Source organism: Pituophis catenifer, unplaced genomic scaffold (assembly GCF_029215685.1).
Source record: "Pituophis catenifer annectens isolate HBS135680 unplaced genomic scaffold, rPitCat1.0.hap2 SCAF_13, whole genome shotgun sequence".
NCBI lineage: Eukaryota > Metazoa > Chordata > Lepidosauria > Squamata > Colubridae > Pituophis > Pituophis catenifer.
Window position 1 is genome coordinate 405,772 of NW_027256893.1, and position 24,348 is coordinate 430,119.

Sequence of the window (24,348 nt, forward strand, 5' to 3'; positions counted from 1 at the left end):
GAAAAAAGAGATACAAACCTTAGCCCTAATAGACTCGGGAACCATTTCATTGATGAGACTGCAGTGCAGAGGTTTAAGAAAAACTAGAAAAACCTGCTGTTGGGAAAAAATGAATGGGCAAAGGCCGTAAGCTGGTCCTGCATCACAGTGCACTTTACTTAGCAACTGAAAATAATGACCCACAGAGAATTCCAACTGCTCCATGTTATTGCTTTGTCACAACATGTTGCCATAATGTACAATCCAGATGTTGCAGTTAAGAGATGTTCTGTAGACAAAGAAAGAAAGGGGGAGAGATCTCCCATCAGGATGTTTTATTCCACATTGTTTCTACCAGTTGAACAGAATTATGACATTTTCAATAAAGAATTGCTTGCTGTAAAGACAGCATTCCAATAATAGAGGTGCTTCCTACAAGGATTGGTTGTCAAAGATTACAAGAATTTGAAAGTTTTTCACAAAGCATAGTTTCTCACATCTTGGCAAATTAGTAGAGCACAGTTTATGTCCCATTTCAAATGTTCTATATTTGTCGTTCACAGAACAAACTTCCAGGTGCCCCATCACACAATCTTTTTTTTTTTAATTGAAAAAGTTTTCAAATACAAATTTTTCCCCCATTTTTCTCCCCCCCTCCTCCCTAACCCCCCTCGCCACCCATCCCCCCCTGTGACTTCTTCACAACAAAAACCTAATTCATAACAGATTATATAATATTTTAGCATCCCCTTACTCCCTCCTCTAAATACTGACCCTTACATACTAATAATATTAATATTATTACTTCCCTCTTAGCATACATTTAAAAATAACATTATATAATAACTTCTAATTTAGCATAATAATATTATTATAACTCCCAATCTAGCAACAATCTGCCCTTTTTTTCCCCTCCTCCCCCATACTTATATATATAACATTACAAAGCAGCCTTCCCCATAAATCTTAATTTAACATTTATTCAGCTCTATCCATTTCCTCCACTCCCCTAAATATATCACTTAAACATCCCTTTTCTTAAACTAAACAATCAGTAAGCTAATCTATTTCCACCCACTTTCCTACAAAGTTGCTATACACAACAATTCTTAATATCTTTAATCTACTGCCCACCCTGCTAAAAAAAAAATATTCCGTTATATAGAAAAGATCAATGAGTTTAAGTTTATGATACATATAATGTCTTCTTTGATATCTTTCCACTGGATTGTTGAGTCCATCGTCCATTTTAGGGTAACATAGCATCCTGGTTGCAACAGGTTGTTCAAAATCCTCAGTCATCTTCTGCCCCCATCAGTAATGAATATCCTCATATATATATAAACAAGGAAAACAACCACCCGAGTGACATTATAATTATATTCCATATAATATCTGTAATTGTGGCTTTCTTCAGGATTATTAATTCCCATCATCATAATGGGTAACAACCAGATCTTCTGCATGCCCCAGCGTAGCTCTCTTGCCTTATAGCTCATAATAACATAAATATAGTACATTTATCAATAAAAAAAAGAAATCCAAAATGGATAATTCCAATCCAACAATTTAAGGCTCTTTTCACATCCCAAAAATTACGGCATTGCAGAGGTCTATCACTCTCCTCAGGATAATGTTAACCAATACTTCGCCTCAACTATCTTTTACCCATCACACAACCTTGAAAGCGACCTTCCCCATTTCTTTCCCCTTATCCCAGTCCTGCAGCCAAGTCATTTTTCCCTTCTCCAGGAGTCAGAGTATCTTGAAAGATTGGGGACCAGAAAAGGAACATGGGTCTTTCTGTTAAATCCCATTTGAGTGTAACAGCAACTGGATTCATGTGCCAGAGCTCAGCTGGATGGACATCTCAAATCTCCAAGACACCCCAGATTGATTTTTTGCCTTTCACTTCAGATGATGACCATCTGTTTCACAACAGTTATGTACACATTCCCCTTCCTTTAAGAAAAGAAATATTGCACCTTTGCTGTGACAATAAGAACTGCTGGGCATGGGATCATGTTTAAAATGTGCATTGGACACTCAGGGAGTTCTGTAGCCAAGGATGAGAGCAAGATGCCAAGGCCCATGTTTCTCCTCAGGCCAAGTCTAAAATCCTATGGCATCTCTGGACCCCTACATAATTGGATAGCTGCGTTCCTGTCAAACAGACAACAGGTTGTCAAAATAGGGAGCGCTCTATCAAATCCTGCACCTGTTAATAGTGGTGTCCCCCAAGGCAGCGTTCTAGGACCAACACTCTTCATACTATACATAAATGACCTTTGGGATCATATTATAAGCAACTACATTCTCTTCGCTGATGATGTAAAAATATTTAACACCACTGACAATGCTGCTTCAAAAAGACCTTGACTTTGTGTCGGAATGGTCAAAAAATTGGCAACTCCAAATCTCAACCAACAAATGCTCTGTCTTACACATTGGCAAAAAGAACCAGAACACAAAATACAAGCTGAGTGGACATGACCTTGTAGATGACCCTCACTCTGTCAAGGACCTTGGAGTATTCATATCTAATGTTCGAAGTGCCAAAGTCCATGGTAACAACATCGCCAAACCAGGAACCGGAAGTGTCACGGTGAGACTGGCTGGAAAATAGTGGGCTCCGACGAGCCAGACAAACCACTGTTGGTGAGTCTTCGGACCGGAACTGTCTTGTATAGACGGTGAAGAAGGAGAGGTGCCTTGGATGACCAAGAGGAACAGGCAAGTTCCTTGAAGGGTCGGAGGCAGCTCTCTAAACCGGCGGCGGGGATGGCGGCCATTAAAATGACCGCTCTGAAGCTGGGGCAACTGGACTAAGATTTTGTGCAGGAGCGATGTTTGAATGGAGTATTGGCACCGGGTAAATAATTGGCCAACTCACAGGTAAAAAAGGAATTTTTTTAAATCTTAAAAGAGGTCCCAGTGCGGAAATAAGCGGCTAATTGGCACTTAGGAATTTTAATTGGAGGGAGAAAAATGAAGAGGAAGTGAAAGGACTAAAGCCCAAAAAAGAAAACTTTCTACCTGGACTTAAAATTGGACTTGGAGAAATTAAAAATAATACAGGAAAAAGAAAATCGAGAGAAAGCAGTCTTTAATGAAGATTTGAATTATTTGTGATAGTTTTGATATTGGAAGGAAGAACAAAAGAAGCTAAAATATCAAAGCACAAGAAAGGAAATTTTACAATTGGTTATAAAATGGAATTTGGAGAAATTAAAAACAATAAAAGGAAAAGAAATTGAAGAGAAAGTATTTTTTATATGGATTTAAAACATATTTGTAAATGTGTTACTTTGTTCTCTTGGGATTTGTGGATTGGAGAGATACATCTGCTGAAGAAAGCACTACAATGATTGCTTTGAAAATTGAAGGAAGAGCAATCACCTTGACTACCGTGAGGAACTTTAAGGAGTATTTGTTTCTTTTTAAACAGCTGGGTCTTGACTTTGAAAGAAGGTGAAAAATATCAAAGCTTTAAATTGGAGTGGACCAGTAAATATTTGAACTGGATATTATTTGGAAATTAAAAAAAGAGACTATATGGACTTAAATCCTAATTAAACATAAATTAAAATTTATTTTTTTAAAAAAATTGACAATATGGAGCATTGGGAGTATGAGGAATTAATGGAGATGCTTAAAAATGTGCGTGAAACATTTACGGGTAATGAAGAAGCAGAAGCCTGGTTAGAATACATAAAAAAGGAAAAAAAGAATATAAATGAGAAGCAAGAATACAATGTTGAAGATAAAAAGATAGATAATTACACTGGGATTGACAGTGACAAAAAAAGAATGGATAGGGGGGAATATCCCCCAAAAAAGAAGGGAAGAGAAGGAAATGGGAAAAGACTGGGTAAAAACGGGGAGAATTATGAGAGTAACAGTCTTAAAAGTTAGAGAAAGGATTCAGGGGAAAAGATACAATAAATATAAAAAGCAAAAATAGATAAGAGAATGGGATAAAGGGAGAAAAATATTAAGTGGAATTTTGGAGAGACCAAAAGAAAATGGTTAAAAGGGGAAGAATAATGAAGAGAAGGAAGGGAAAAAACAGCCTTGGTGGCAAAGCAGACTATAGTGCTGTTAAGTAGCACCAGCTGCCTGCAATTACTGCAAGTTCAAATCTCACCAGGCTCAAGGTTGACTCAGCCTTCCATCCTTTCGAGGTAGGTAAAATGAGGACCCGGATTGCGGGGCAATAAGCTGACTTTGTATAAAAAAGAACACTGCTTAGGGTGGGCCGAAAGCCTTACTAAGCAGGTATATACAAAAGTATGAAGGCTATTGCTTAACGCATTGTAAGCTGCCCTGAGTCTCCGGAGAAGGGCGGCATATAAATCGAACCAATAAAATAAAATTAAAATAAAATAAAATAAAGCATATATTACTTGATTTAAGGGAACTATGTTAATAGTAAAAATTGTATGTAAGAAGCAAATAAAATGAAGTTTATTGTAAAATGGATCAGCAGATGTAATATGAAATGTAATCCGGTTTAACAATGAAAATAACTGAAATTAAGATATAAAACTGAAATGTTAAAAAGCGGGATAGGGAAAAATATGTTGTAAATGATGAAATAAAATAACTTATATTTCTATCATACCTTTATATTTTCATTTAGATTGTTACATCATTCTTCCCAAATTTCTTATGTTTATATTAATTCATCAATTATCTAAATTTTTATATATCTCTTCTCTAACCATTGATATAATTGCCCCCATACTTTAAAATATTCCGATTCTTCCTTTTCTTTAATTACCATTGTTAATCTATTCATTTCTGCATATTCCAATATTTTCTTAATTACTTCTCCCTCTAAAGGGATTTTCTCTGCTTTCCAATTTTGCGCAAATACAATTCTTGCTGCAGTTACAATATGTATAATCAAATAAGTATTCTCTTTACTATATTTCTCTGGTAAGATGCCCAATAGGAACAGTTCAGGTTTTAAATCAATACGTTGTTTTATCATTTCCTCTAGCCATGTTCTAATTTTAATCCAGTAATTCCTCGCTTCTGTACACGTCCACCACATATGATAATACGATCCTGGTATCTGATGGCATTTCCAGCATTTAGCTGATTTATCTTTAAACATTTTTGCCAATTTTTCAGGTGCCATGTGCCATCTATAGAACATTTTGTATTGAGGTATTGGTTACCACCTTTAAAGCGCTCCATGGCATTGGGCCTGGGTATTTGCGGGACCGCCTTCTGCCGCCAATAGCCTCCCACTGGCCAGTACGCTCCCACAGAGAGGGACTCCTCAGGGTGCCGTCAGCCAGGCAGTGTCGGCTGGCGACCCCCAGGGGGAGGGCCTTCTCTGTGGCAGCACCTGCCCTCTGGAACGATTTGCCCCTGGAGATACGCATGATACCAGATCTCTGGGCTTTTCGCCGTGCCCTAAAAACCTTTCTTTTCCACCAAACAGGGCTGGCGTAAACCCCCCCCCCTTTTGAGATGTTAGATTTTTAATTGTCTATGGGTTTTAGTCGGGATATTTTAAATTTTAGGCCAAAGTTGTGTAATTCTTTTAACAAATTTTAAATTTTGTATTGGGATGTTTTTATTTTGGCTGTGCACCGCCCTGAGTCCAGTAGGAGAAGGGCGGTATACAAATTTAATAAAATAAATAAATAAATAAATAAATAATTTTTCTTTATATGCTGTGGACATAGTTAATTTGTAATTTATTTCCCATATTTGCTGCCATTTGTCTAATTCAATTGTATATGCAAAATTCTTAGTCCATGATATCATTATTTCTTTTACCTGATCTTCTAGCTTAATACTCAGTAAGTAATGATATAGTTTTTAAATCATTTGTTATCTCATCCAGCTCTGTCATTTCCAAGTAGAAACCATATAACTAAGCATCTTTTTCATATCTTGTTTGTATTTGTAATTGCGTATGCCAATCCATTTCAATCCCTTGTTCTTCTATTTCTTTTTTCTTCCCCCTTATCTGTTAGTGTATCTTTATATCTAAGAATTTTACCTAATTAATAATTTACCATATTAATAATATTTGGATGTATTAATGCTTCCGTTGTAGATAACTATATTGGTATTTTCAATTAATATTTATCTCTAACATTCTCCCATACTAATAATAATGCATTTCTTACATAGTGTCTTTGGAAATAACTATGCATCTTATTTTTGCCATACCATAAAAAAGCATGCCATCCCAATTGTAAATCATGTCCCTCCAAAGTTAATAGTCTTGTATTTCTTAATTCAATCCATTCTTTCATCCATGTCAATGCCCCTGCCTGATAGTATAGTTTGTTTGTTTTTTTTAATTTGATTTATATGCTGCCCTTCTCCGGAGACTCAGGGCGGCTTACAATGCGTTAAGCAATAGCCTTCATACTTTTGTATATTTATACAAAGTCAGTTTATTGCCCCCACAAACTGGGTCCTCATTTAACCTACCTTAGAAAGGATGGAAGGCTGAGTCAACCTTGAGCCTTGGAGAGATTCGAACCAGCAGTAATTGCAGGCAGCTGTGTTAATAACAGGGTGCTTAGACCACTGTACTATCAAGGCTCTAGTTGGCTATAGTTCCCAGTTAGGTAGTCCAAATCCTCCTCGGAGTCTCACATCTTGTAACATCCTTATGTTAATTCTCACTTTTTTCCCTTGCCATATGAATTTCATTACTATTTTATTTAACTGTTCAGAATATTTCTTTTCCACTTTTATCGTATTGTTTGAAATAAAAATAAGAATCTCGGTAATATATTCATCTTAATTATCGCAATCCTTCCCCTTAGTAGTAGATTTTTCCATTTCTCCAAGTCTTTCTCAATTTGATTTTTCAGTTTATAATAATTATCCTCTTTAATCGTTACGCATCTTGAAGTTATTTGAATTCCTAAATATTTTACTTTCTTCACAATCTGAATGTCTAGTTTCTCCATTCTCCATCTTCTGTTTTTCTGCAATATTTTTCACCAATATTTTTGTCTTTTCTTTATTTATTTTCAGTCCTGCCACGTCTCCATATTCTTCTATTTGATCTATTAATTTGGATCTTGTTATTTTAGGTTCCTCCAAGATAAATACTAAGTCATCTGTGAAGGCTTGTAGTTTATATTCTTTTTAAATTTTCAATTCCTTTATTTCTTCATTTTGTCTTACATTTCTATTTAATACTTCTAGTGTCAATACAAATAATAATGGGGATAGAGGGCATCCTTGTCTTGTTTCTTTCATTATATTAAACTTTTCTGTCATATCTCCATTCATCATTACCTTTGCTGACTGTTTATTATAAATTGTTTTTATCATATTTATAAATCTCCCCCCAAAGTCCATAATTTGTAATTGTTTTATCATAAATTGCCAATTCACATTGTCAAACGCTTTTCGCACATCCAAAATATCATTGCCATTTGCTTATCTGAATGCACTTCGTAATATTCCAGAGTATTCAAAATTGTTCTCATATTATCTCTAATCTGTCTTTTAGGTAAAAAACTATTTTGATCCATGTGTATAAATTCATTTAACAACTTTTTAAATCTGTTTGCCATTATTGATGCAAATATTTTATAGTCAGCGTTCAACAACGAAATCATTTTTAATTTGTTGTAAATCTATGTCTTCTTTAGGTATAAGAGTAATGTATGCCTCCATCCATGAGTTTGGTATCTTTGCATTTACTAAGAGTTCATTAAATACTTCCAACATTACATTGTTTAGTACATCTTGCAGTGTCTTGTATAATTCTGCTGGTAATCCATCTGGACCCAGTGTTTTCCCATTCTTTTGTTTTTTGATTGCTTCAGTTAATTCCATCATCATTATTTTTTCTTCTAGTGCTTTTCTATAATTTTCAGATATTTCAGGTAGGTCAGATTTTCTTAAATATTGTTCCATTGTTTCTCCAGATATTATCTCTTGTTTATATAGTCTCTCATAATACTTTTGAACTATTTTTTTCTTTTCTTCATTTCTATAACATACTGTTCCTTTTCCATCAGTTAATTGGTTGATTAGTTTTTTCTCCTTCTCTTTTATCATTTTATATGCCAACCATCTACCTGGTGTATTTGCATTTTCCAAAAAAAAAAATGGTTTAGAAGCTCTTAATTTATTTGCCAAACCCTCTTGTACAATTAAATTCATTTCATGTTTTTTCAAATCTATTTGTTTTTTAATTTTCTTATTTTATGTATCTTTTTGCAATTCCTTCTCCAACTTTTTATATCCCTCTTCTAGCTTTTTCCATTTTTGTCTTTTCTTTTTATTCTTTTTTCCCAAGTATGTCATTGCCAGTCCTCTAATATATGCTTTCACTGTATCCCATACATTTTGGAGTGATGTATCCTCTTTTTTGTTTATTTTAAAGAAAAAAACCAGCTCTTTTTCTAGAAATTGTTGAAATTCATTTTCCTGTAAAATTATCGAGTTCAAAGTCCATCTCAGCCTTTTCTTCTGGCCTTTCCATACAATTATAATTGGATTATGATCTGCCCATGTACTTGTTTCAATATTCACTTCTTGTATATTAATTAGTATATTTGTTGACATCCACATCATGTCTATTCTAGACCATGACATATGCCTTTGAATAAAAAGTATAGTGTTTTTCTTTCAAATGTCTTTTCTTGTATACTTAATTCCTCAACCATTGTAAAAAAAGGCTTTGGAAGTAATTTCTTAGGTTTCATATTTATCTTCGTTGTTTAGTCCAAATCTGCGTCTACCACCGCATTAAAATCACCCATTATACAAATATTTTCATACTCAAATTCTAATATTTTTCTGTTTAGTTTCCCATAAAATTTTTCTTGGTTCTCATTTGGTGCATATATTGCTATCAACAGCATTTGTTTATTGTTCAATGATTCCTCAATGATAAGTATCCTCCCTTCTTCATCCACAAAAATTTGCTTAGGTTCTAGTTTTTCCCTTATATATAACACTACACCTCTCTTACTTTGGTCTATCAACGGAGTAAATAATATTCCCAATTTTGAATGTTCTAGTAGTTTTTTATGTTGTTTCCTTCTCTTATTGCTCTCTCTTCCTGCTCTTGTATTCTTTCTTTTGCTATCTCTTCTTTCTTCTGTCCCCAAAACTGCTCGTAGAATGTTTCTGCTTTGTCTATAGAATCTAATCTATGTCTTTGTTCTTGCCAGGTCACCAATATTCCTTCTGGGATGACCACCAAAAACTCACTCCTTTTTTGATTAGCAACTTTGTCAGAAAATTGTATTTTTTTCTCAGGTCTCTCACTCTTCTGGGTATTCGTTTCAGTACTACTATCTCTTTATCCTTGTATTTTATTGGAGTGTTCCTTGCTATTTGTAGTATTTCTGTTTTTATCACTTTCTTTGTAAATCTTACATTAACTTCTCTTGGTAGCTTATTTTTCATTGCATATCTTGTATGTACCCTAAATATTTCGTCAATCCCATTTAATCTCTTTAGGTTCCTCCATCATTTCTGCCAGCAACTCTGCCATAACTTCTGCCAAATTTTCCCCCTTCTCTTCCTCTACATTTCGAAATCTTAGATAATAATCAGATCTGTCCATTTCTAATGCAATAATCGTTCTTTCATGATTTTTGTCCACTGATGTCATTCTTTCCTCAAGTTCTCCCACTTTTTTCTCTGTCTGATCTGCTTTTTCCTCTATTTTTTTGAATTCTTTCTTCAGTTTTCCCCATCATCTCCTTGACCTCTTTTAAGTCTTCTTTCAGGTCTTGATGAAACATCTGTATCATATTTTTAAGCTCCATAATTTCTGGTGTTTTCTATGACTCCGTAGAGGAATGACTTACCGTTGAATGCAGATGTGCAGTAAATTTCTTCATTTCTTAAATTTGATAGCCACTCAATTTGTAATCCACAAATGGTCCAATTTGTAATCCAGATATCTAATCCACTCTGTTGGATGGATTAGAAAAAATATAGGTAAAACTAAGACTACCACAATCACCTCAAAAAGAAGGGAAAAAGAAAATAAACATAAAAAAATAAAGAGCATTTATTTAAGAAGAAAAAGGGGGCAGGGGAAAGAAAAAAAATTATCCTCCTTCAGGCTCTTCTTGCCTTAATCCCAGTTCTCTGTGGTGAAACCCAGTCAAAATGCCTCTTAATGAAGTCGCCAAAAAAAAAAAAAAACCCAGAGAAAAAAGCAAGCAAAAATAAAAGAGAAACAAAAGAATCCCAGGTCCAAAAGTCTTCTATTCCCACCAACATATAGTAAACGATAAAGTCAAATCAAAAGTTCCAAAAAATACTTTGAAGATAGCGTATGCACAGGAAAGTTGGAAAGTAAAAAAAGCAAACAATGTAAAATAAAAATCCAAAAAGTAAAACAAAATCAACCAGCCAGTTGGTTGTTTCAATCTTTCAAAAGGTTCACTATTTATCTTGCATTAAAAACATCATTCCCAGTGTCTCTCTTTTTCTTTAACATCTGTTTTTTTATCAGTCTGCCAGTCAAGGTCAGCCTTATTTTTCCCTTCAATTTAAAGTCTTTTCTCTTATGCCACCAGATGGCGCTGCAGTAAATAAAGTTAAAATTTTCAAAATACTCTGTTCAGTTCCAATTCATTTAAAATCATTTGTCCATACAAAAAAAATTAATGATCAGGTTCTCTATCTTCTCTTATTTTCAAATCAATCCTTTCAGTTCATTCTGTCTTTTCTTTGGATTTAATTGCTTTCTTCGCAACTCTAATATAGGAAGTGGAGAGCTGTCATAGACCCACTCTCCCTCCCCTCTTTGCTCCGTTTCACTTTTTCACTTTCTATTTATTCCAAGGGGGCATGAAAAAAAACTTTAGTATAAAAAGGCAGTTTCTCACCCAGATGATGCACTTTGTCTTTAGCTCCTTGCTCCAGTTGCAGCCGCCCCAGCTTTTTAGCAGCACATATGGCTGCTTTCTCAGTCACTCGGTATGAGAGGCTGTATCCAACTAACCAAGAGAGTAGGGTTGCCAGGTCTGCTTCCAAAAAATAGCGGACAAGCGGGGGGGGGGTGTTAAGTAGTAAAAAAATTACAATTAAATTATATATTTTCTTACAAACATTTTAACACGTATTAAAATAATCACTTCAAAACTTTACTTAAAATTCAAAACATCAAATATATTATAATAATACGTAAAATATTAAATTACATTTTATTTGCTGTCGTGTGTATTTTTTATTTGACTGCGCAGCTTTGATCAATTCTTTGTGTTTAAGGAATAATTCTTTAATTTCAGTACAACGTTGAGAAATATTAAAAAATATACAAAGTTCACTTCGAACTGATGGTACAAGCAGTCGGTTACGTTCGTCAGTCCACAAATTTCCCATGATGCTGAAAATTCGTTCAATGTTTGCATTTGGTACCAGAATTGATGCACAATACTGGAACAGTTTCAGTAAACTCGGAGCTGGCTCTTTCTTGAAAAAGTACGTCCACTTATCAAGGGATGAATCGCCCTGCAGATGAACATAAACTTCTTCTAAGGCACAAATTTCATCGAAGAGAGTGTTGGGTGGAAGTTCTTCTCGCCATGGTGATAATAACCAGATGTTCGTCATTTCTTCTAAAGTTGGAGGATTATTGCGATCAATTAGATTGAAACAATTTAGCGTCTCATATACTGAATCAGTGAAATTATACCACTTTTCTAGGTACACAATGGCTCTTTGATACACGTTGATGGCTTCTTTCTTGAACTTTTGCACGGCATTCTCAGGCAAATGTTTTTTACGTAAGGCAAATAAAACTTTCATTCCAAAAAACTGCTCATCGTATTTTTTTTGCAAAGAATCACGCAGCTTACACATGATAATGTGAAGATCACATGCAAGAATTTTCTTGCTTTCCAGCTTCAGTAGGGTGTCTTCCATTATTGACATGAAGAAGTGCGTGAAATATAAATACAATTCTGAAATTGTTGGTTCATCATCCTTTGCGAGTTCATTTTCCTGATCCGAAATAAGGTTCCAGATAACCTTATGGCATTCATCAGTTCCAAGAGAAATAAAATACGATTTTAGAGGTATCCAGTTTAAAAGAAGTCTTTCGACCGCTTTAAACAAACTTAACCAACGTGTTGGAACATGGCGCAAAACTTCATGGAATTCTGACTCGCAAAACTCAAAAAATTATTTCAACTCTTCTCGTTTCTTCGCAGAATTCGAAAATTCGGCAAAAACCTTCAGCGCTACATTTTCGATATCAAAAGATAACTGCTTTAATGCATTTTTTGCGCTGTTGTGTAAAATGTGATTATTGCAATGAGCATTTGATCTTTGTCTCATTCTAACTTATGAAAAAAAAGACAAAACGCGATTCTCCTATCCTTATTCTTAGACTATACAGCTTTAGATTACGTACCATTTCATCATAAAGCTTTTGAATTAAAAAAATGTCCACTATTTTGTGAAAAAAAATTAGTGAACATAATGTGAAAAAAGTGGACTGTCCGCTCAAATAGTGGACACCTGGCAACCCTTCAAGAGAGGCACGGACAGACTATCACAGGGATTCCCCAAAATCCCACACATAACTGCGTCTTGAAATACATTGTTAATAACTAAAAAATGTGATGGGGATTTTGAGAAATAAATTCAATAAATGGAGAAAAAAATCAGGGTTGCTCGGATACCATTTTGGAAAATATTGAATTGAAAATGAATACAACAATGGAGAGAGAATGGAAAGAGGAGTAGGAGTAGATAGGAGGGGGAAGAGAGGAAGGAGAGAGGAAGGAGAGGGGAATAGAAAAAAGGGAAAAGGAGAGGAAGAAAGGGAGGGGAAACAAGAGTAGGAGAGAAGGTCAAAAAAAGAGGAAGAAAAGGAGGAGTGGGGGAAAGGAAGGGGAAGTAGAGAAGGGGAAAGAGAGGTGGAAAGAAGAAAGTAGAAAAGGATAGAAGAAGGGAGGGAAGGGAAAGAGAGGAGAAGGAGGAGGATTGTTGTAAAATAAAGGAGATGGAATGGTAGAAGGGCAACCCCAAGTATTCTCAAATTTATTAGGATGAAGAATGAGCTAATATGAAAGTTAAAAGAGAATATGTATGATTAACAATGGATAAGATAAAATAATTAATTGAAATAATGTTAAGAAATTGGGATTTGAAGGGTGGATGGTGATACTGTTTATATAATAAGTATAGAAGATATTAAGACAAGATAAAAAAGTAGGGGAAAATATTTTGGCAGAAATTGAAATATGTAAATTTTATTTCGATGTGACAAGTTGTATATGATATGATTTGGTCAATACTCTATTCATAAAATATATATGTGAAAGAAAAAATCAATAAAACTTGATCGCCAAAAACCTAATCCTGCGTAGCTTCTTCTCCGGTAATATCACACTACGAACCAGAGCATACAAAACATTTGTTAGACCAATTCTCGAATTCAGCTCATCTGTCTGGAACCATCACTATATATCGGACATTAATACAATTGAACATGTCCGCAAATATTTCACAAGAAGAATCCTCCACTCCTCTGCTTGCAACAAAATACCTTATGCTACCAGACTTTAAATTCTAGGTGTCGAGGTCCCCTCGACACCTGGAGCTCTAGTAACGACCGTGGATCTTGTAGCGACTTTGGATCCTGATGTTATATACCATATTTGGAGCCTGATGTTATATACCATACCTGAATCCAGCGGCATGGGGGGGGCTGGTTTGCGTATGCTGTTCACATTGGTGGTGGGGGTGTTTAGCGTAACGATAGCTGGTCGGTCACGCTGCGGTCAGAGTGGAGGGTTTAATTGTGCCGCCCTTCCGTTCTGCTAGGATGGGATAATGGATTTGCTAAATCTTGCATGGGCAGAAGCCACGGCAACCCGGAAGGGTGTGCAATCAGCTGTAATTGAAGGCGCGTATATTTAAACAGCGTTGGAAGGCAGCCACTCCCAACGCCAACTTTGTGTATTGCCGCATCAAGTGTCAGGCTTGCTGCTGATGTTGCTGGAAATCAGTTGAAGTAAAAAGCGTTTCCAACAAACAAGACCTGTTCGTAGCGTTTTCTTTCTTCACCGAGCCGGACATGCAGCTGAAGTCCTGATACTAGGCTTAGAAAACCTAGAACTATGTCGCCTTCGGTATGACCTAAGCATAGCTCATAAAATTATCTGCTACAATGTCCTACCTGTCAGTGACTACTTCAGCTTCAACCACAACACACAAACACGCAACAGATACAAACTTAAAGTGAACCGCTCATAAAATTATCTGCTACAGTGTCCTACCTGTCAATGACTACTTCAGCTTCAACCACAACACACGAGCACACAACAGATACAAACTTAAAGTGAACTGTTCCAAACTCGATTGCAGAAAATATGACTTCAGAGTGGTTAATGCCTGGAATGCACTACCTGATTTTCATCCCCAAACCCCCAAAACATTAACCTAAGACTGTCTACTGTTGATCTCACCCCATTTCTAAGAGGTCTGTAAGAGGTGTGCATAAGAGCACCAGCGTGCTTACCGTCTCTGTCCTAATGTTTCCTCTATTCGTATCTATTTTATGTATTCAATTCATGTTTATACTTATATACAATATATTACCTAATATGTTCTTGACAAATAAAAATAAATGAGTGAATGAATGAATGAATGAATGAATGAATGAATGAATGAATGTCTGCCTGCTCCTGGAGAGCTGGCCGCTTGCTCTAACTTCTCTGCTCCGTGATTGGGGAATGGGCCTCAATGTATTTTATTACAGATAGTCCTTGGGTTACAACCATTTGTTCAGCGACTGTTCAAAGTTCTGTCACCAAATGAATGGTACTTATGATGGGTTCTCTTAGTTCTGGCTGTCACAGTGTTCCTGCAGTCAGGTGATCACGATTTCTGAATTTTGCTTAATGGACCATGTGGTCCTTGTTTAATGATTGCAACCAGGACGGCCAGAATTCCCATTGCTAAGTAATGTGGCCGGGTGCCAACACACTTTATAACTGCATCGGAATTCAGTCTGTTTTTCAGTGGATTACTACTTGTGCTTCAGGTCCCCCTCCCCTGCTTTTAACAGTCTAAAACTCCCAGCGAAGCCCTGTGAGTTGCCCTTCATCCCAGGAAGAAGAGGGCTCTGTGTCTCCACATGATGGGCTCTCCAGTACAGGCCAGAGGGCAGTGGGAAGGCTGCTAAATTCCTTTACATCTCGACTGCTTGATTTGCTAGGTGAGGCATGTGAGGCAACATGTTTTTTAATTAAGCCATATGGTTTTATTGTTTGGGAACATACAGTATATATTTCTGGTTTTTAATCCAGAACATGATTGTGCAGAATGGTTTTTGAATACAGAAAGTGAACCTGCAGAGCAACAGAAACAAAAGCCTTTCTTTGAATAAGACTGATCTCAATCCTTTTCAGACATTATCCAAGTCTAAGAAGAAGCAGGAAGGTTCAGTTGTGCTCTTTGCTGCATCATTTAATTTAAAAAAATTCTTTGGGCCTTTTTTCATCCAGAATAATATTGGTGATATTTGTATGTGTCTGTTCCAGAATTTTAGAAAGAGCTGAAAGACAGACCTTCTTGAGCTTTCATATTCATTGTCTTTATTCTATTTTTCTTTAGGAGGGAGATGTTTGGCCCAATTCTACAACTGAAATCAGTGTGATGTTCAGGCCACAAGAAGCAGGGATGTATCTTCAGACGGTCTACTGTGATATTACGGGTATAACCTTAAATACATATCCCTATTTTAGGATATGGGTGATTTCAGTTTCCCAGTCTTGTGAAAGCTGGTCCTGATATCCTGATCCTCAGTTACGGCAAACATAGGAATCTCTTTCAGTCATAATTAAGCTGAAGCCTATGGCAGGGGTCACCAACCTTGGCCACTTTAAGATTTGTGGACTTCAACTCCCAGAAGTCCCCAGCCACCTCACTTTGTGTTTGCCAGCAAATGTTGAAAAAATTTGTGCAGCGGGGCAGGAAAAAGCACAATGGATGTGAGGTATTGAGAGGTCTGAAGTGTGTGCCCATACAAGCTATGAATTCCTTTTCCCTTTCAAATCCAGATTGTTGTACAGCTCAGGGGTGAAATCCAGCAGGTTCTAACAGGTTATGGAGAACCAGTAGCGGAACTTTTGAGCAGTTCGGAGAACCGGTAGCAGAAATTTTGAGTAGTTCAGAGAACCGGCAAATACCACCTCTGGCTGACCCCAGAGTGGGGTGGGAATGGAGATTTTGCAATATCCTTCCCCCAGTAGTGGGGAGGGAATGGGGATTTTGCAGTATCCTTCCCCTGGAGTGGGTTGGGAATGTAGATTTTGCAGTATCCTTCCCCTGCCACGCCCACCAAGCCATACCACACCCACCAAGCCACACTCACAGAACCGGTAGTAAAAAAATGTAGATTTCTCCACTGGTACAGCTTCAAGAGAGTAATTGAAGATTTGAAATCTTCATTTTTCAGCCTGTTTTTCAGCTATTTTTGGGTGGTTTTTTGGCCCATTTTCAGCCGTTTTTCAGCCATTTTCAGGCCGTTTTTCAGGCCATCTTGGATGTTCAGTAGTAAATAAAGAGGGAAGTTGTATCTTGTTGAGGCCTTTGACTCAATTTCCCTCCCTATTTATTTGCTACTGTACATCCAAAATGGCCCGAAAACGGCTAAAAAACAGTCAGGAAAACAGCCCAAAAAACGGGAGGGGGCAGGGCCAGCCAGTGGTGGGATTAGCCGGTTTGCTAAACTGGGCAGAATTTTAACAACTGGTTCGCCTGAACTTGTGCAAACTGGCTGAATTCCACCTCTGTTAATATATATTGCAAGTCCATGTATGACATGCCACATGATGAGTAAATGAATAAATAGCAGAATTCCAAGGCAAGAAGAGAGTGATTTGTGCACAGCAAGGAGCAAAGCTCAATGCCTCCACTTTCTGATCTTGTTTGTTTTGTCCAATATTGTTTAAAGAGTTGTGCCACCATTAATTTCCTGAAGATGAGTTATCATTTCTACAGGCCGAGAGACCAGGCTCCCTCTGCGTATCAAGGGGGAGGCAATAGGCCCCAAGCTACTTTTCAACTTTGATCAGCTGGACGTTGGGAAAATTTTTGTGGGATCATCTCACAGTTATGAGGTAAATTCAGTTGTTACACTTGGTGCTCTCTGAGCTTGGTTGTTTGCTTGCAGATGTTTCTTTACCTGATTAGGGAACATCATAAGTGCTGGGGATTGTGGGCTCTGCTTCCTCATTATATATAGTAGCTTGCTTTGCCAGTGCTGGATAAGGGTATTGTTTTCTGTTTGACTGTTTGCCTAGTGTTAATCCCTGCTTATCTGGATATAGGCTGCTGGAGACAAGATGTTCTCATATTTTTGTTTCCTTCTTTGCTTTTTATTGCCCATTTCTAATGTTGTGTAAATGTAATTTGTCTTTCTTTGGTTCTATTGTGGCTTATTTGTCTGAATGCCACGCTTCCAGGAATTCCCTACAGTTTTTGGATTTTGCTTGGTCTAGGATCAGTAAGATTCTCTTTCCTCTTACAATATGTTGATCAAGTTTGTAGAGGAAACTGGGGAAATGAAAAATTAGGAGAAGAATAGTATTTTATTTCCCTTTTAAAGTGCCGAGTTCCTTCTTCCTCTCTGTCCTTCACTCTTCTTTCAGGCCTTTCCTCACTATTGAGCGTAAGTATTATTTGCCGATCTTTAAACCAACACATCGTTGTTATAAAATTGGCTGCCCTCATTGTCCTCCCTCTGTAGGTCTGTTCTGAGTCACTGCCAAATGCTCTTGCTTCGCTTGTGAGTCTTATCAGTAGATTCATTTATGTAATTGCTTGTCAAAATTAGATACTGTTTCAATTTAAGCAGCTCAGCAGTACAAGCAGTCCTGGGCTTGTATCCATAATTCTGACCAAAATTTCTGTTGCTAAGCAATGTAATTGTTAAGTGACTTGTGCCCCATTTTACAACCTTTTTTGCCCTAGTTATTAAGCAAACCACTATAGTTGTTGTGAATTCTGTGGTCGTTAAGTGAATCGAGCGTTTCCCCCATTGACTTTGCTATTCAGAAGCCCCTAAGAAGGTTGCAAATAACCATCCCAACGGATGCTGCAATCATTGCAAAAAAATGCTGGTTGCCAAGCACCCAAAGCTCAATCATGTGACTGTGAGGATGCTACCACAGTTATAAGTGTGAGGACTGATCATAAGTCACTTTTTTCAGTGTTGTCATAACTTTGAACAGTCATGAAAGGAATGGTTGTAAGTGGAGGACTACCTGTATATATCATGAGTGCAAAAGCATAAATGTAGTGCATAGAATATATACCGTATTTTCCACACTATAAGACACTCCGGACTATAAGATGCACATTAGCTTTAGAGGAGGAAAACAAGAAAAAAAAATCTGCCTCTGCTTCCCAGCATCCATCCAGTATTCATCTAGGTAGTATCCTTGCAGCAAACAGCAAACAGCCTGGTCAGCTTCAGCACGTTATTGCTGCTCCAGCACATGGCTCGTCAGGGCTCCGCTCTATTACGCCCACCACTGATCAACTGAGCTGAGCTGCTGCCGCCACCAGGGAACACCGGACCCATCGCTGCCGAGCAACTGATTGGCGATTAGATCGACCTCCCGGAATACCACCGATCAGCTGTTTTAGGTGGTGGCGATCGGTGGCGGCGAACAGGTGGTGGCAATCAGGCAGCGGTGAACAGGCAGCAATAGGCGGTGGCTATGATAGACTCACAAGCGAGGCAAGAGCATTTGGCAGTGACTCAGAACAGAGGGAGGACAATGAGGGCAGCCAATTTTATAACAACAATGTTTTGGTTTAAAGATGGGCAAATATTACTTATGCTCAATAGTGAGGAAAGGCCTGAAAGAAGAGTGAAGGACAGACAGGAAGAAAGAACTCAGACTGGTGGTGGGCATAACAGAGTGTTCCCTGAGCAGCTCAGCTCAGTTGACCGGTGATGGGCACAACAGAGCAGAACCCTGATCCAACTGGGTGGCCGATCCAACCGCCAATCAGCTGCTCGGCAGCAAAGGCTCCAGTGTTCCCAAGTGGCAGCGGCATTTGCCACCAACCCATCTCCCCCCCACACATCACAATATTCGCTCTATAAGATGCACAGACATTTCCACCCACTTTTTTGGGGAGGGAAGTGCGTCATATAGTGTGAAAGTATAGTAATATCTAAATAAGAATATATACAACCCAAATCTCCCAATGTCTTCTGAAGCAATCAGATTTTTACAAACTTTGGAAGGCCTCGAGGGGCATCTGCCCTTCACCAAAGGGTATTCAGGGTCGGTCAGGCCAGAGGCTGGTGATGAGAAGAAGCCTAGGCAACACTCTCATGGGACCTAGGTATTACTACAAAATAAATGGGTATAGATTCAGAGATGCCATGGTCACGGTGCTGGACCCAGTTGCCATGATGTGCATTGCCAGAGCCACCAATAACGAATGTTGGCTGGGTCACTTCTTCAGGTCAGTTCTAATGCAATCCAGTGCCAGAACCCCATTCAAATGGATACCTTTGAACTGAGGCTTTTCACGCAAATTAGAAGTAGAGGTATCACTGTTGGTTCTTGAACTGCCAAGTTACTTCCCCCACTCATCTTTCTCCCTTCTCTCTGTGCCAGGCCATCTTATCTAACCAAGGAGCTATTGATGCCCTCTTCCACCTGATGTGGCCCTCCACTGTGCTGGGTGCCTGCTTTGCCTTTCAACCCAGAGAAGGAATCATTGAGCCAGGTTGCCATCAGGCCATTCACATTTCTTTCAGCTCTACTGTCCTGGGCCCCTTCTCAGAAGAGTTCAAGTTCCATGTGAATGGATCTCCCCAGCCTGTGACCTTAGTTATTCGGTAAGCCCCAACCTCTTATACATCAGCTAGACTACTTATTAAGGTTAACCAACTTTCGCAGAGGCATTTGCATTGTGTGGTGAGGTCTGTCAGCCATGAGCAGATTCATCTCTTCTTTGTGACAAGACAAAAAATACACTTGAATGTAAAATGTTTCATGGGACTCATTCTGTTGGGCACGTGGGTTGTCCCCGGTTTGCACCAGTTGTATAGAACCGATAGTAAAACTGGCGGGAGGCTCCGCCCACCGACCCCACCATCATCAAAACACTTCTGTGCATGTGCAGAAGCTTCTGTGCTTGTGCAGAAGAGTGTGCGTGTGTGCGAGCAAAGCAAGTGCGCGCATGCGGCCCCGCTGCGAACCAGTAGTAAAGGTAAGTAGAACCCACCCCTGACGTGGCCGGATCAATGGGTGTTCTCATTGCTTATCTCTGCTGGGTTTGCTCTCTTTGTATTATTTAAAAAATCTCTGTTTTTCACCTCAGGGGCTGTGTCATTGGACCCACTTTTCATTTCAGTGTCCCCTCTCTCGATTTTGGGAATGTCTCCTTTGGTAAGCCAGTCCTCTACATTCATTTTGTTTGGGGATTCCACTTCGGCCAATTAGTTCAATGTCCATCTAGTCCAAGACTTGCTTTGCAGTCCCAATAAGCCCCCCAGAGGGACTCAGGTCCTCCAGGCTAGACAAGGAAGAAATTTGTTTCCTGCTGATAATTTGCTACCTGCTGAACAAAAGAAAAGCAGGCCCAGATGTCCTAAATGTGCTTCCCTTCCCCACCATTCAGTCAGGACTGAAGAAGCTTCTTGGATGAGAAGCAAAAGCTTCAAGGAAAAAAGCAAGAAAGTCCAGCTGCCTTTTGAAAAGTACCTTTGGGACAACTGTGACCTGGATGACTGAGAACCTCCATAGACATGCCCAGATGTTCAGTGTGTTCACTTTGGAAACAGGGCAAAGGGACAAAGGGAAGGGAAGGGAAGGGAAGGGAAAGGAAGGGAAGCAAAGCTCAAGCAGCAGGGACTGCAGCCAGGCTGTCCTGACTCCTTTGAAGGATGGCAACTCTTAGGAGACTCTCAAGGAATCACAAAGGCTCAGCTGTGAGGAAAAGGCTCTTATGAGCTGTAACTTGAAAAGAATTGTGGATGGAATTTTAATATCTGAGGTAATCCTCAATTTACAACTGTAGTTAAGCCTGGCAATTGCAGTCATAAGTCAGGATACTGGCAAAACAGGTCATCATGTGACTGACCTGACTTCATGATCTTTTTTACAGCAGTCACAGAGCGAACTTGGAGGTTGTAAAATAAATGTGATGGTCATTAAATGAACATGGTGGTTGTTAAGTGAACTCGTTTGCTGTGGGCTGGGTGATGCTAGAAGCAGCCACCTTCCCTTCTAAAGCTGTGAAATTTCAGTGATTTTCTCAGGGTTGACGAAAAACAGTGGGAAACGGGCTGCTATTGATTTCAAAACAAAGCAGATGAGCGAAAAGCATTGGGAAACGGACTATCATTTTGTCTGATGCTACCTTTTAAACCGACGCTACTAATGCCCTTATAACCAAAGGCGCTGCTGCCTTTTTTTTTTAAACTGACGCTGCTTTTAAACTGATGCTGCTGCTATCTTTAAAACCACCACTACCCCACTCTTTCACTACTGTCTTTCAATAATATTGATTAATCAAATTGATTCACTGATTACTGATTTAGTGTTTAGTATAACTAATTAATAGTTACTGCTTACTTTAGTATTAATTGTCTAGTTGCTTTAGCATTAATTGTCTAGTTTATTAATTGATTGTCTAGTAGATTACTATTTTAGATAAATTGATTCATTGTCTAACTGATTAATTAATTACTGTTATTAATGCAGTTTTAATTAATTAATTGCCTATCATATTGAATAATTATTATTATTGATTAGTGTGTCACCGATTACCAACAAATAAAAGATTAAGTAATCCATACCAGCAAATAACAGATTATACATCTACAAAACAAGTCCACCATGCCAAGCAAAAGATGCAAAAAAGCCACTACGAATACCTTCCCAAAAAAAAACATATTTCTACCAACAATGACCTAGACAACTCCTGTACATGCTTTAAATGTTCTGCAACTATCAGTAATAATGAAGATATCATTAAATGCCATACATGTGACAATTACGCCCATCTCACCTGCTTAAAATTAACCAAACAAATAGCAAATCTCATACAAGCATCAAATATATTTAAGGTTTAAGGTTTAAGGTTTATTAAATTTGTATACCGCCCTTCTCGGAAGGACTCAGGGTGGTGAACAGCCAAGATTAAAATACATACAATATAAAAATTAAAATAAATTAAAACAGAATTAAATCAAATTGGCTTCCCAAAATTTAAAACCCTTTACCCATAAAATAACCCATTAAAATTTTAAGCCAGCCCGGCTTGCTGAAATAGGAAGGTCTTCAAAGCTCGACGGAAAGTACGGAGGTCCGGGATCAGTCGTATTCCTGGGGGTAGCTCGTTCCAGAGGGCAGGTGCCCCCACAGAGAAGGCTCTCCCCCTGGGGGTCGTCAGTCGACATTGCTTGACCGACAGCACCCTGAGGAGACCCTCTCTGTGGGAGCGGATTGGCCGGTGGGAGGTTATCGGTGGCAGAAGGTGGTCTCGTAAATATCCGGGCCCTAAGCCATGGAGCACTTTAAAGATGAGAACCAATACCTTGAAGCGCACCCGGAAAACCACCGGGAGCCAGTGAAGCTCGCGCAGGAGAGGTGTTACATGGGAGCGCCATGTCGCCCCCATAATTACCCAGAATTACGGCTGCATTCTGAACCAGCTGGAGCCTCCGGGTGCTCCTCAAGGGGAGCCCCATGTAGAGAGCATTGCAGTAGTCCAGGTGAGAGGCGACGAGGGCATGAGTGACCGTGCATAAGGAGTCCCGATCCAGAAAGGGTTGGGATTTACTTGTCACTGTCCATCATGTTTCCCTAAGCAAGACATTCAAAATGTCCCATCTACATCCATTGACATCATAGATGCAAGTTTAGTAACACATTTAGAAACAATTTTAAAAATAAGTTTACAAGCAAGTTTACAAGCATGTCTAATATCTCTTGAAGAAAAAAAAAGAAATGATAAATAAATACCTAAATACTGAAAATACTACCTCAATTCAACAACAACCACCTCAATCTAAACCACAAGTAACCATCAACCCAGCAAATAATTCAAACCCACCAAATAATATATCCTTACTTATCAAAGATGCCATTGAACATGAACAAAAATGTCCAAACGCTATTTTATTTGGCCTGGATGACAACGACGAATCTGATGATATCACAAAGGTTCACAACATTATAAGAAACTCCAATAAACCAAATATCTCCCCAGATGACATCATCAAAATTTCAAGAGATGGCCCTGAGTTCAAATACAATGATGGCTCAGTAGCTCCACGATTTTGCAGTTATTTGCAAAAATGAGTCCATCAAATGATATTCGTACATATAATAAATTCAATCACCAAAACCAACATCAACCATAACAAACTTCACTCTTATCCTGACTTATCCATATTGCAAAGAATCTGCTCCCGTGAACTCCGATCAGAACTTAAAAGACATCAAGAACAAGGACATACTGACTTATACATCGACTATCGTGCCGACTGTATCAAAAGAAAATCCCACAACCCACATTCTAACACCCAATCCTCCTCCATCCAATCCCCCATCATCCAAAACTAGGCACGCATGCCCCAAACTTCCTCTATAACAACTACTACTGACCTTAAATGCAAGCTACTTAATGCAAGAAGCCTTGTAAATAAAATACCTGAATTCCTCCTCTTACTAAATACGGCTATATTCGACATTATATTTCTCTGTGAAACTTGGCTGAATACATCCCTCCCTGACTCCATTACTACAGTAAGAGACTATCATGTTTACTGGTCAGATCGTGAAATCCGTAGAGAAGGTGGTGTTGCTATCTTCTACAAAAAGTCCCTACATCTAAAAAATATTCAAGTTACACGCAAACTTGCTCTTCCTGAGACCATCATCTGTGAACTGCCTTAAACACCACACTTCACTTCTTACTATGTTACAGAGCCCCTGACTACTATATCGCACATGCGAACAAGTTAACTTCACTACTAACCTGGGTAGCCTCCTGCCCACACCCAATAATCTTTCTTGGTGACCTTAATTTACCACTTATTAATTGGACCCTAAATGAATGTACAACTGAACCTATACATGCAACCCTGTACAATACTGTAACTAATCTGGGACTTGATCAACTACTAACTAACAACACTAGACTCAACAACTGCCTTCTGCAACTTTGGAGCTTAAGCAAGAAGCTCTCGTGCTGAAAGAAAGGCAGGGCTGCTGCTTTTCTGATCTTACACTTCTGTCCAAGTATGCCATTTTTTTGTGAAAATGTCAGTCCCAGCTTAATCTTAGTACCTATTGATACTTTCTGGAAAGGATCATTATAGCATGAAATTCATTACAAGCATGGCTAATG

The 24,348-nt window shown here is 38.3% G+C and overlaps 1 protein-coding gene across 1 annotated transcript in view; it reads left to right on the forward strand.

The window, feature by feature from the left end:
• HYDIN (HYDIN axonemal central pair apparatus protein) overlaps positions 1 to 24,348 on the forward strand; it is a 422,362-nt gene that overhangs the window by 55,282 nt on the left and 342,732 nt on the right. Inside the window, exons 10-13 of the mRNA XM_070952742.1 lie at positions 15,574 to 15,673; positions 16,963 to 17,081; positions 19,602 to 19,825; positions 20,311 to 20,378. Coding sequence (XP_070808843.1) covers positions 15,574 to 15,673; positions 16,963 to 17,081; positions 19,602 to 19,825; positions 20,311 to 20,378 — 511 coding nt within the window. The remainder of the gene's footprint in view (positions 1 to 15,573; positions 15,674 to 16,962; positions 17,082 to 19,601; positions 19,826 to 20,310; positions 20,379 to 24,348) is intronic.